This window comes from Rhipicephalus sanguineus, chromosome 2 (assembly GCF_013339695.2).
Source record: "Rhipicephalus sanguineus isolate Rsan-2018 chromosome 2, BIME_Rsan_1.4, whole genome shotgun sequence".
Lineage (NCBI taxonomy): Eukaryota > Metazoa > Arthropoda > Arachnida > Ixodida > Ixodidae > Rhipicephalus > Rhipicephalus sanguineus.
Window position 1 is genome coordinate 11,220,945 of NC_051177.1, and position 14,568 is coordinate 11,235,512.

Below are 14,568 nucleotides of genomic sequence, written 5' to 3' on the forward strand. Positions count from 1 at the left end.
AGCTTCGCGAGGCTTTCTGTAGCCACGTAGGTAAGTTAAATGTTATCGTCTGACATATTCAGTTGAAGCTCACCCTGTTTTACTTGCATATATAATTGGTCAGTGTTTCTTGTAGTGCATGAGTCCCATAACACTGCACGCGGGAGGGATGTCGCGCGGGCTCGCGATGTGCTCATCAGGGGCGTAGCCAGAAATTTTTTTCGGGGGGGGGGGGTTCAACCATACTTTATGTAGGTTTGTGCGTGTGTTTGTATGTGTGCGTGTATATATACGCAAGCAAAACTGAAAAATTTCGGGGGGGGGGGGTTTCAACCCCCCCCCCCCCCCTTGGCTACGCCCCTGGTGCTCATGTATAACTGAGCGATCTCAAGTTGGCGATATATTAAAATAGGGCCTCAATCCTTTGTCAGCAAAGCGCTGTTACGAATCGTGCGAGCGACGTTTCAATCATTCGAGGACGCGTCTGCTCGACGCCTTTCGTGGAGCGAACGCTTTCCATCCACGCCGTCCTTCGCCAGTCCACGCCGTCCTTCGCCCTTTCACCTGTGGTCATGTCTATATCGGGCAAACGGGCCGGTGCATTAATATCCGGTTAAGAGAACATTCAAAGAATTATTCTTCTGATGTTTACTCCCACGTAGCTAAGCACTGGAGGGAATGTGAACAGGAGACGAAGAGGGCGTGCCACCCCCTTCTGGATAGGACCCAAGTCCTGTACCGTCACAAGGACCGCAATACACGGGAGCTCTACGAAGCTTACGCGATTGGAAAAACAAGGGCGTGTGTAAGCGATCCGTCGGTGCAGCTTGCTGACTGTGAAGTGCAGTATCTAGATTCTAGGTTTTGACATGGTGATTGACGCGTTCACGTGACCAGTTTTTGCCGAATGAGCTCATCCTTCTTTTTTAATCTTCAGTGTATATATGTCACCCTTCACTCAATAAAATTTCAGTTGTGAGTCTGCGCATGTGTTGTCCCCCCCCCCCCCTTTTCTGTGTCCTTGTTCCTTTTAGCGCAATATACCTTTGAAGAATGAACATCAACCAACTAGCCCAACTTGCTGCTCTGTTCGCCAGTGTATTGGGTTTCATAGCCACCGCTGCGCCGCTTGTTTTTGTACGTTTGTTGATAGGTGGCAGCACACTGCAAGCGATTTGCTTGTTGACCGGTCTGAGAGCAAAACGTTCTCAGCGCCCAGACGTCTGTCTAATTGTAAACGTGGTGACGCGGAGTGGTCGAAGTCGTTCGGCGGAGGAAATCCTTCAGATTGCTTTCAGCAGTGATGTTGAAAGAAACCATTTTGACGACGAGAATTTTTCACTGGACGTAGAAGACTGTGAAAGCACCGAGAGTGACAGCGACGATGAACCACCAGCTGCTAACTCACGAGGAGCGAGTTGCACTTCACGTCCCCTCGTGCGTTAATGTTCTTTCACGCTCGTAAGTCACTTTGATTGTATTTAATGTATAATATCCTTGAGCGAGATCAAAATAAAAGCATAGCTCCTCTTGTGCATTGCATGTATCACAATTATTGTGGATATTATGGAGCGCCGCATGCCGCCAACACGCTCGAGCTCGACCAATGAAGCGAAATGGTTAGAGCGATGGAACGTGCAGTCACGGCCACAATCCACGCCTCTCGGCGAACTTCTTCGACGTTGCGAAAAGCATACGTGTTTATTCTTTTCGATATTCATGTTTCGATCGTGCTGATCGAACCTGCAATATGCGAGTGAAGTACACACGGCTAGAGTCTCAGCATGGCTGTGACACAAGCGCTACTGAATTGCATGTTAAATGCTTGTGTTCCGTTGAAGACGTAACTCCGCGTTTTCGACTGCGCAAGTAATGACGACGGGGTATTATCACTGAACACTTTTATGTTTGCAAGCCATCATCACGCGCAGCAGCGATGGCGCTACTCGCTGGCGGCCTACTACTGCGGCAAATCCGTCAGGCCGGCTCGGTACGTACTACCTCGGAGTGCCGTTCAGCTCATACGTCAATTCTAGTTCATACAGGTTTATGTAGCACGCACAGGATTTCGCAAAGCATCGTTATGCACGGTAACGGAGCTGAAATATAACCTTTCACTTCGCAGCAAATAATTAGGTGGCGAGCACTTAGCACTTTCCATGGTTTGGGAAAGTATTTTAGTCTCATATCCATTCCAGCGCAGCTCATGACTTCATCCGGTGAAAGTGGCACGGTCCGTACGTCCGCACGTCCTATCTGTTCCTATGCTAACAAACGGGTTGACTTTGTTGACCCTCCTCCTGGCGCCATATTGAAAAGCACGGCGCGCCACCTATAGCTACCTATAGTTCGTGGCAGGCACTGTTCGTGGGCATTGCCTAGCATTGCGAATGCTAGCAAACGGGTTGACCCTCCTCCTGGCGCCATCTTGAAAAGCACGGCGCGCCACCTATAGTTCGTGGGCATTGCGAATTGTTGCATGCATTGGCCTGTTCTGTTTTAAGCATCGGGACGATGCTTTTTCAGAGGGGGGCACTGCCACGGGCGTTTCCTATTATCACCTTTGCTTTATTCGGTTTTCGCCCACAAAGACTGTCAGCAACGCTCAGCGCGAACCACGCCTCATCGTTCGAGAAGCTTCCCGATCATTGTAGATCGTTTTGTTAAGATTGCGCGCAAGACGCGCACACTCAAGCTTATTCTAGAATTTGCGCGACAGCCAGCGATAACGCTGGAATATTCGACGGCACATGTTTAAATGCCGACGTGCTTCACCGCTTGTCAGTTGATCGACGGACGACGCCCTGTTCGCCGCTATCATTGTACAGCGTGTATTGCTGTAGTTCTAGTTCTCATTTTCCGGCCACAAGTTCGGCCAAATAAACAGTTTCACCCTGCAAAGGCCGACTGCTGTCTTCGTCGACGTCACGACCACGTGACAATAGTATACTTTGCGTAAATTGGCACATTTTATTTTGCTCGATGGGTTGGCTGAAGCCTGCTGCTGTGAATGCAACATAGCAGAAAATTTCGCCTAGTTCCTGTTCCTGAACTTGGCTCGTACTAACAAATCCTGAGAGGCAAATTGCCACTGTCCTTAAAACGAAAAGTATACAATCACTGCATACTGCCAGCTTTAACATATGGGGCGGAAACATGGAGTATAACAAAGCAACTAGAGAAAAAGCTCAGGACCACACTGAGAGAAGACAGTAGAATGGGACAGACATGGGCTCTGGTTGATCTTAAGCAAAAAAAAAAGGTGGCCACATAATGCAGACAGCCAGTTGGAGGAGAAGGGAAGGAGTATGCAGGGATAATAAACAGGAGACCATAGGGTCCCTTCCTTTGCATGCACATTGGGTGCTTGTTTTTGATGAAATTCGATAAAGGTCTTTCAGCACCCATTTTTTATTTTCTTGTGAATTTCGGTGCATACATATGATTTTTTTTTTACTTTCCAATTATCCAAAGTTTTGTGTTTTGGATGGTCACACCAAGCACACAAAAATGCACAGTAACGTCATTCGTGCGAAAAGCACCAATGGGTAAAGACGAGCAACAATTACACAGGGTGCACACTACAGAAATACTTCACAAGGTTCCCCTCCAACCATAGAGTCCATAGTTGATGCAGGGGCGTTTTTTTTTTCCAGCAATTTTAATGGAAACATTGCTGTCTTTTACATAAAACTTACTGTCCAAAAATTTACTGGTGGATGTTTTCAGTCCTTTTGTTTAAACCAAAACATGAAACCCACCAAATGTTGTGCATTTAGAACTGTAGCACTGAGATGTTTTCTAGCTCTTATGAACAAGGTTGGCAATCCTCAGAAGAAAAAGAGAGTGGAAAAAAAACTTGATTAAAATAAAGAAAGGTGCATCACATGATGTTTATTTATATGTTGGGCCCACACATACAGCACTGCACCTGAGAAATATTTTACAGTTTTAAGTTAGCATCTCAACATACGATGAAGCCATGAGGCAAGGCAAGACATTCCCGCTTCACATCACCCTGTATGCATAGAAATCATTGAGGGCTTCACAAAGGTTGACACTGCACACCAAAGTCACTACGTAGCAAACAAACAGGAGGGCCAGTGGATAGAGAAAAATGTGCGTATTCTTGAGGATAGGAAGCGCTGAAAGAGAAAACATAATCAACATTTTCAAAACACATCTACGGTGAGGACAGTCTGTCATAGACACAACAAGAATGAAAAGCTACTAGGCACATCAGGTGATAATACAGTAGGAGTAAAAAATTTAGAGACCACTAGGTCTGGGAAAACTTTGAATTTAGCAGCAATCTGTGACTGTATTCGCTCGAACTGCAAAGAACATGTTGTTAGTGTGTTTTAGAACAGGCCAGAAATCAAAATTCAAGGCTACCTTCCGAAACAATGGGAATATTCAACTTTTTCTTGTGTATAAGCTTTTGATGCTGACTGTACAAGTCCTTGAGCAGCTAGCCTTATCAGCCCGAGCGAGCACTGCTATGTGGGCAGCCTCCAGGGCATTGGTCCTGCTTTGTGTCCATTTATTCTTGATTTTCAAGTAGTATTGCAAAGCCATTTGTGGGCGAGCTTATGGCAAATTACTAAACGCATACTTGCCCCAGGTACAGTTACCACCAAAGACAAATACCCCAAACAAGGCAGAAGTTCAGACGGAGGCAACAATGGTCTCTGTGAACTTGGTTGCTGCCTCGATGAAGACTCGCTGAAACGTTGGCTCCAGTGACACCCTCTGTTCAAAGATTTTTTGCCGCTATAGGCACTTTCAAAGTGCTGAAATATGCTTCATTTCAAAAGCATCAAAGGAGGCCTAGACTCTATGTTCAGCACAGAGAATGCATGATGTAAAATTAAAAAAAAAAAACTCAACAATCCCACAAATTGACCTGGTAAGAGCAAGTTGTGACAGCACTATTACAAAAATTTATATTGTGTAAAATACCGGGCAAGTGCCCCTTCCCCTTTTCGGGTGATTTGAAATATGTGCCAATGACCAAGCAAGCGCCCCCACCCCCCTCCTTCCCTTCCGCCATTTTTTTCCAACCTGTTCTCCACTACAGAATCCTGCAGCAACAGTTCCTAGGAACCCAAGTTCCATGTCTTTAGATATCTTAGCACTCTTACAGCGTGGGGCCTCGGGGGTTGTAATCTGAGTTGTCACAAACTGTCAGAACATTTGAAGAATGTTTCCCCCTTTGTCATAGCTCATGACATTCCACACAAGGATTCCTTCTGGTTCAGTCAAAGCAGTAAATGCATGCATATTCAATAAGGCATTTCATTAGAAGCGCAGGTGTGAATTCTTCTTAAAGGTTCTTTGCTGCCATCTTGAATTTCGGTCCGAAACCGAGCAAGGCCCCCCCTCCTCCAAATCTTGTCCAATTATCTTTCACTGTAAAGGGAAGGGGGGCACTTGCTTGGGATTTTACGGTAAGCACTAAACAATTTCATGACAGCCACAATCCCAACACGATTTGGTGCTACATATCCAGATGTCCTTAGTTTGTTTCTGCGTTACCTTTTCACTTCCTTCGTTGTGTTTAAGTCATCGCATATCAAATTCTGGCAATATGCCACAGTGGCTCCCAGCCCTGAACAAGGTGGGTCAAACATCGTCACTTGGACCTTGCATTTCCTGTCACTTGCACCTCTAGTCATCCTGCATCATGGTGGGGCACTAATGGTGGCGACGGCATTAGCATAGTTGTCGCAGTGTTGATTGATTTTAATTAGGAGGAACAGCACTCCAAGGGGCTTGGCACTGCTTGCAGACGGTTGTCTCTCGTGGGGAGGTCCAGAGGATGTGGACTGTCCTCACAGACTGCCGTGGCAAGTCAAATGTTGGTGACGCTGCATTCGTGTTACCTTTTGTGTTTCACGTTGTTTTTTCTGTGTTATATTGGAATTCTATAGTAGAATACAACTTTAAAAGCATTTCCTCGTCAAAGGCCTGCATTAGTGGGCACACACTCCAGACTGACGTCATGAGCCGGACTGCTGGTGCCTCCTGAGGACATTGCCGAGTGCATGAGCGGCAGGCACTATTTCGTTAGTCACGGAGGCAATCAGCTGCTGCACTTTGGTTGTCTGGGCGAGGCCTCTCTGAATTTCTTAAGTTGTATCCGACTATAATTTGTGTTCTGTCATGTTAGTGTAGTTATTTGTTTGATCTGCCTGGCGGGCTCACTATTGTGTAAAAGGTACTAATGAATGCCCTTATGTTTACTGTAACACTACGGTGTGTACTACGTCTGTTTGACCCTCGAGAGAGAGACCCCACAGCACGTGGTTGGAGCAAGCGAACTGGCACGTAGAAAAAGATGCACATGTGCTGTATACACTCTCAAGATCAGCCGTGAAACAGTAAGAAGGTGCAGCATTTCAGTTTGGTAATCCAAACTTCCGCACTCAACTGTACATCCTATTTATTAATTAGGAACTATGCGGGCTTTAATAGGTGCCACTAAAATCTATGAATTGTGGTGTGGGAACTCTAGGCCCTTGCTTTTTGCACACTGTTCGCTTGCCCAGCGTCTTCTCATAGTAAGGGTGGTGCTTTTGGCATTGTAAAAGGGTAATTTACTGATACAAGAAAAATCGTTTTTCTTTCTAGTATCCCTAACCTTATACTGACCCTATACCCCTAACCAACATATAAATAGTCAAACAAATAGTGCACCATGGCATCAGTTCCAAGAACTTTGGTTCATACAATTTTGTGATATTTCTTACCACTGTAGCCAAGGAATGTGATGTAGATGTAGTATCCCAGCGCTATCAGCCACAGGGTGTTGCCAAACAGAAGGGAGATGTGGTGCGAGAGCACTGCACAAAGAAAGCACACCACGCTCATTGAATCTCCCCTCTGAGCAGGCTGGCTATGCTCAAGTGGTTAGCCTTTCCCGCTTCTTTCCAAAGTGCAAAATTACACATTCAAGAGGTGCAAGCCGAAAAGAGTCTTTAAAAATATTGATTTTGATTATGCTGTAGAACATTCACATGCAAACAGAAGTCTTGGCCCAATGGTGTAGCACGCCCTGGCTCATTCTTTTTCTCTAGTGCTCAGGTGGAGAGATGAAAAGCTCTTGTATCGCCATTACAGTGACAACAAAACAAGAAAAATAAAACCGCTTGACACCCTGAATTCCAAGAATAATGACATCTACAAAATAACTGCACATCAGCTTGCACGACTGAAGAAAAAAAACAAAAAACGAGGCGGCTACTTCACATTCGGCAGAGACAGAGCAGTGATAAAAGGTGGGCAACATTTTTTAGCAATAATTTAAAAAGTTAGCTATTTCATAAAGTGAACAACTCATGTAGGGTTGAGCTGCTCATGTTGTCCATACTAATGCGTGCAACACATATTAGATTAATGGTTGCTGTCCATACTTTGTTCTGACTGCTGGTAGTTGTATGGCTAAGGTGGTTCATGTAGAGGGGCTAAGCAAGAAATGTTTTACAAGTGCCTCTTTTGCTCGTGACCTCCCAGGAACAAGGTTTGGTTGCTCTGCCCCCAGAACAACACTTCCGTCCTGCGCTTTTGTGGATAGCCATCGTGTGGTCCAACAAAAGCAGTTCTACAGGATTTGTGTGTTCTTACAACTCACGACAAGAGAGGAATCCAAAGAACACAGAGAGCTATACATAACTGCACTTGGCAAAGGAAGCAGAATAATCTGAAAGTTCTGGGAAGCTGCATTCCACCTAAATACTGTTAGGAGGCATTGTGCATGCCATTGGAGACGAAGAGACAAAGAAGAAGCCCTTCACAGTTACTTGTAAATATATTCGCTTCTGTCTCTCTCGTGTATCCCTGTGACATGCCCAACAACTTGGAATTTCTGTTTCTCAAATTCTGCACTGTCACACTTTTTCACAAAATATTTTCCCACTTACTGTGACTCACTGTTGGCTTAAGTTTGCATGTACAAGGCTACGTCGATTGCAAGTGTGTAGACAATGTGCATTTTATAAATAATGTCAGGATTAAACGTAATAATAAAGCTCAAGATAATTATTAAGCCTATCAGCAATCATTTGTTTATAAGCAGCCTTGCACAAGAGAGCCTACTTCTGCAACGGGAACTGAAGCAGATGACCAAAGTGCTATACAACAAGATTAACTAAAACTGAGATGCATGGTCCCTGCACTCTATATAATATGTGTTTTTACTATTTCACTACTGCTTACTATTAGGTGCTTCAGTAGCAATGTGAGATTAAAGTAGTTTATACTCCTGTCACACAGGCACCCGCGAACTATGTTTAACTCCTCTGTCCTTACGCCAAGTGAGGCGTGTCACACGGTCTCCCTTACACCAATGGAGCGTCTCGCAAAGGCAGTTCGGCGAACTTCATGCCCAGTAATCTGTAGTTATGGAAAAAATTGCATGGACAAAACAGCCGCAGCCAACACAACAATGAATTTTATCAATATTAAAAGTTCTGTTTTACTGCATAATCCATTGATCACGTGCATTTAATGAAAAAAATATACGTGCACAAGTGCACATACTGTTCGCACCATGTCTTGCGAAAAATCTTCGTGCCGACATTCTGAGTCTGTGCATCTCATTCTGTTCTTAATGCAGTGCTCTTTATTCTCCTTGAACATTACTAAAAGTCACAGCAGTGAGCGACGTGGGCTCTTCCTTCTTCATCGACCCTGGCAGTCGTGCCAGCAGCACATGTGAAATGTTGTGGAATCAATCCGCAGCAAAGGCTTCACGGACTGAACGTGAGACCTGTGCTTGTCCGATACTGGAAAGGACAACGCGACCTAGGTGGTAGAGCAACTTCAAAGAAATCGATGACAACTTCCAGTGTGTGTGACAATCATCCCATGTAGAGAAAACGCGTACCAAAACAAACATACAGTATCACCAGCACTCCTGTCAACATGCTTGCAGGTACACGTTTCTGTGATAGAAGCCAGTTTTTGTGGTAATCCCGACACGAATGTTTTTTGTTGTGCCCTGCTCTGTTACGAATGTGCGAGGAATCATGTATCTGCTTTACAGGCCTTTTTCTTACCAACAAAGAATCAATTGTGAGTGTAAGCACTGTCCTGTCCACTTCTACAGTCCATGTTTTTCGGTGCGCTTCAAACTAATTTTTGAAAGATGAACATAAACCAACTAGCCCAACTCGCCATCTTGCTCCAAAACAATATTTTTGAATTTCAATTTGAATAAACTATAGATTTTATAACATAAGTACAATGCAGAATGTTTTCAGCGTGATTAGATGCAAAATCTTGCATGCAGACGTAGGCCCAACAACACCTAATGGGCCTATTGAAGCTTCTGTGCAAAGCTCATAATATGGCCGCATCACATGGCCACAACTCCATCTCCGCCCAACTCCCTAATGGAGTTTTACATTTATGAAGTTTAACGGAGTTTGGTGGTGGCCGTGTGAGAGGGGCACTCCACATTATGGGCCGACTGCAATACTTAGAGTCAGAGAATGCATACGTCTCTGGGCAAAATAGGACGTTTGAAATATGAGTGTAAGCATTGTAGAAATCTTACAAAAAAAAAAAAAATTGGCCGCATATCTGCGTGCTTCGCTGCAAATGTCATCGAAAGACAATAGTCCTCTGCTGGTTGTACTACATGAGTCCTCCTTCTCCATGTTGAATCGTCGCATCATGCTCATAACGTCGCATTTTCAGCGCAGCCCAAGAAACACTATGGTCTTTAGAATTACGTATCTATGTACTTTCTAGTAAAGGAATACACCACCTAATACTAACGTATTGGTGTTGCGCCTCAGATATGCGTAATATTTGCTTTTTGATCGACAATGTTCACAAGCATGAATGCAGCTACCAGTTCAAGATGGCTGGGCGTTCAGCGAGTGCTTAAACTTTGGCCGGGTGGCTGAATCGTGTGGCAGACAGACAGACAGAAATTTCTGCATTCAAGTATCCCAAGATCGTCTTTAAAAATTGAGGAGCCCTTCCCCTATCGGAGAAATGATGTGCCTGACCTGTCTTTCTTTCTTTTTTCTCAATGCGCTTGCTCTTTCCTAACGTAAGCGTTGAGTTTTATTACAGAGAGCAGCCAATTACAGATAGTGGCCATCCCCAGAACGCTATTCGGGCTGAATTGGCATGGCGACCATCATGCGATCACGGAAACGAGGGCTAGGAATTCAATTTTCTCCCAGTTGAAATTTTCCTGAAGTACGCAACTCCTGATATTGACCTTATGCGTTGTCTAGCAGATTAGAGTCCCGCCAACGCGAAATATTTCAATGAAACATCTACAGCACGTGCACTGCTTCCCAATTCCTTCTTGCATAGCCTTCAGTTCAACTCACATTGGGCAAGCATGGGCACATAACCTAGTGGTCAAGGCCCTCCCTTTCAGACCGCATGGACCCCGGTTCAAACTCAAGCCCCGGAAAGAAAATTTATTTTGTTTTATTATTGCTTTAGCTGCGGGTGAGGAGGGTTAGTTGGAACACCATCATCAGCTTCCCAGGTCAGTCATTACAAGGCTAGCCTGAGAAAGCCTTTTCTTGATACTGAAGCTACAAGAGAGATGTAGCCTAGACTACCGTAAAATCCCGAGCAAGCGCCCCCTTTTCGGGAGATTTGAAATATGGGCCAGTCATGTCCTTATTTTTTCAACCTGTTCTTCGCTAAGGAACCTTGCAGCAGTGGTTCCTAGAAGCCCAAGTTTTCATTGTCTTTTGATATGTCCACGATTTTCTAGTAGTTTTACAGTGTGGTGCCTCGGGGTTGCATTCCGAGTAGTTACAGATTGCTGGAACATTTGAAAAACGTCTTTCCCCCCTTGTTGTAACGCATGAAATTTCACACGAGGATTCCCCGCAGTTCAGTAAAAATAGTAAATGCATGCGTATTCAATAAAGCATTTCATTAGAAGCACAGATGTGCATTCTTCACAGAGGCTCTTCAGCTGCCATCTTGAATTTTGGTCTGCGGCCTAGCACAAGACCCCCCCCCCCCCAAATCTTGTCAGATTATTTTTCACCGTGGGGGGGGGGGGGGGGCATTTGCTCGGGATTTTACAGTAAGCTTAAGAGCTCTGAAAAATAATGTAGAAGCTAAAAAGAAATTTCCAGAACCAACAGGCTGATAAAGAGAATGGAAGGCACGAGGCCGTGTAATGAGCAGGGCACATATGCTATGCACAGCAAAGAGGCACTCACAACGAGAGAAGAAAAGCTGGAAAACGTGCAACACCACCAGCGGAGGAAAGAAGGCGTTGAGGTGCACATCAAAGGCATATCCCCATTCGACATCCTCCGTGCGGCAGGTGGGCTTGAGCAGATACTTGTTGCTGATGGCCCTGGGCAGACAAGGAAGATGTGACCACAGTCCTTCAATCAAAAACTGCCATAGGCTCCACGTATCAAAATCAGGACATGCCATCGGCCAAAATCATGGAGGTCCACTGACTGTAGCGCCATCTGTATGTAGAAAAAGAAGCTAATAAATGGCATTTTTGTGTGTAGCGTTGTACAAGCCCACAAGCACCACTGCGTTGATGAAGTGAGCAGTGCAATTATGTTTGTGGCTTATATTTTGGAGACGATACTGTGGAAACAAAATGCTTGGACCTTTCTCAACAGTACTTCTCCTAGTTCTTGCTGTGGCAACTCGCATAATAACAGCGAAGACTGCAGCTATCGTGGCGATGCAGTTTACTATCCCTCGCAAATTTGTCCACGGGCATGTTCGTGTTTCGGAAAGGAGTTTTGCAACCCGTACGATCGAAGAAACATTGATATAACCTTGCTGTCAGTCAGTGCCTCGGTTCGTCCTCGTCAAGTGTGCACCGCTTTCGCCTCGTTACGATCAACCAACTAGCTCGAGACGTGTTATTCCAGTTGATATAACCTGTCTACTGTTGTTCTAATTGCCAAATATACCAATTAGAAAGTTGACAATAACTGCAAGACATCAAAACCAGACGTTTTCAGCGAAAGACACAATGCATTTTACCTTTTTCTGGTGAAGAGATGAACGTATGTAAAATATCTGACTATGCACCAGAGTAGACGGGTCTCTCTCTCACACCGTATATCGTAAAATCCCAAGCAAGTGCCCGCCCTCCCCATGGTGACAGATAATCCAACAAGGTTTTGAGGGGAGCCCTCGCTTGCTTGGTTGCGGATCAAAATTCAAGGTGGTGGCAGAAGAGCTGCCAAGCAGAAACAATGCACACCCATGCTTCTAATGGAATGCTTTATTAAATACGCATTCATTAAGTGTTTTCATTCACCCTCGAAGGGTGCACAAAAACAGTGAAAACGGCAGACGGGAAGGGGAGGGGGCGCTTGCTTGATCGTTGGCACACATTTCAAACCTCCCAAGAAAAGGAGGGGGGGGGGGCGCTTGCTCGGGATTTTATGGTAGCCATTACTGGTACTTTTTTTTTATGAACGGTAAAAGCGCCCTGGAGACGATCACACAATGAAGGAACAACACACGTGCAGCACTGCCTTCTCAGCACTGCTTATATAGCACAAAACATGAGCACATCTGCTGCACAGAACTGGGCAACATCGCGGACACCAAGGAAATCAAATTCTTTTTCTGTCGGGCGGCACTTGTCACCCATCTTTTCAATCGCTTCTATAATCTCGTTTGGCTGTATAAGTAGTGCACAAAATAAACTGTTGAAAGTAGTGCTATGTGTGTTTGTTCCTTCATTCTCCGATTCGCTTTTACCCTTCAAAAAAGTGGACTACCAAAGTGCCCAGATTACCACCTTGGTGATTATTGGTACACATTTTACAAATACCGTGCTAACCCAAATCTAATGTGCACCTTTATCCCAAAAGCACGCCACTGGCAGTAGCAGCGACAGAGCATGTCTCACGCGGGGTTGGCCTACAGGCAGGGGTTCATTTCATGATCAACTGTAGTCTGAGTATGTCACATCTTTTCCTAGTGGAGTTCAAATGGTGAAGCACCACTTTCAGAATGAAAACTCATTTAAAGGTTATTTCACATTCTAAAAACAGTGGTCACATCAGCTGCATCACATCTTTTTTGGGTGCCTGAGACTTGTGTCCATGAATCAAAGGCTGAAAGTTAATCTGGAAATGCTTCCCAAAAATGGAGAGATATCCAGACCTTGAAGACAAGCTTGCCAACCCTGTTAAGCAACTTCATGTAGGCCCACGACAACCACGCTTCTCGCCATAAAGGCCTGCAAACTAGCACACGGTCGGTGTCTACAAAAGGTGATATTAAAAGAAGGAAAAAAGTTCTTTCTCTAGACGTGAACAATCATCAGCCAGAAGCTTTTGAGGAGAAGCTTGATGCATTGCAGCAGTTCATGCTGGTACTTTGTCACATAGCAGCAAACTGCAAATGCAGACCAAACAGCACTGTGATTCAATATGCCTGCAAACATAACGTTCGAAGGCACCAAACAGGTATCTTTGCTGTTGTGCCGAAAATGAGTCAATGGGTACAAGTTGACTCCGTACAGTACACACTTGATAACTCAAGCTTGAGAGGATCTCGAGATTGTTTGACCACCATGAGAACGATGGGAGGCTTTGAATTGGATCATGTTAGCTAGCGGACTGTCTACAAGTCTTCTTCTACAGTTTCAGTTTCGTTCCGCACGCAGCAGCTGTATTCTGCCGCAATGCCTATGGTGTTCTCTGGCGCGGGTACATGTTGGGGTGCTGCACAAAGCACCGCCTTTGTTGTTGAAAGTGGCTGAAGCGTGCTAGGCCGTTGCAGCTTTACTTAGCAAAGCATCGCACTGGTGTAGCGTCCTGAAATTTATGCAGGGAGCTACATAGCTTTCACGTTATTCTGATAAGCACATCTTGCCCACAACTGGCTTCACAGCAGAGCAGCCTTATACTTTCACCATCAGTCTGCACATGGGACGACGCATCACAGCAAGAGACACGTTTCATGTTTCTAACTCAATGCAGTATTTTTATTTCCATAAATAGGTGATGCGTACTTTTGAGACAAAAACACACGTCTGTTTTCACTGTTGTAAAAAAAAATAATTCATTATTTTGCAATGCCAAATCTGGAACAAAATTGCAGAGCAATGCGTACTCTGATGGTTGAATTTGCCCGGGCTTCACTTCTTTCTCATGGTCCCACAAACTTGCAGGAATAAGTTTTGCATACAGAAGAAGAAGCAAATTTTAATTGGAGGAGACTTCACATCACTTTGTTTAAAGTTCGGTAAACAAGTGCCACCAATCTCAAGAATGAAATCCATCCAAAACAGATCCGAAGCCTGTACTTCCCATCATTCCCATGGTGGTTGGAATACCGCTCAAGGAGTCCCACACAGACACTAGTGCCAGATTTTCCTCTATGCCAGAAACCTCCATGTTGTTATATTTGTTGTATATTATATTCTACATATTTCTTCTGTTGTATGGCCCCAGGGGGCGGCCCACAAGATCTGCAACCGAGGGGGGCGTGGTGTGAAACCTGCGGGTTTCTTTGGAGCCACAACGGTGCTCGGTGCCCCCTTCACAAACAATACAATGGCACAGTCGACATGACCGCTACCAACTTCGCTGACGACAAGCAGCA

At 44.9% G+C, this 14,568-nt stretch overlaps 1 protein-coding gene across 3 annotated transcripts in view; it reads right to left on the bottom strand.

Annotated features, from left to right (window-relative positions):
* Positions 1-3,852: 3,852 nt before the first annotated feature.
* The window catches only part of LOC119382409 (protein unc-50 homolog A), a 44,834-nt gene continuing 34,118 nt past the window's right edge, over positions 3,853-14,568 (bottom strand). For all 3 annotated transcript variants that reach the window (XM_037650100.2, XM_037650101.2, XM_037650099.2), the window contains 3 exons: positions 11,190-11,329; positions 6,732-6,824; positions 3,853-4,124 (listed from right to left, as the gene is read on the bottom strand). In XM_037650100.2, coding sequence (XP_037506028.1) covers positions 3,988-4,124; positions 6,732-6,824; positions 11,190-11,329 — 370 coding nt within the window. In that variant the 3' untranslated portion in view covers positions 3,853-3,987. The remainder of the gene's footprint in view (positions 4,125-6,731; positions 6,825-11,189; positions 11,330-14,568) is intronic.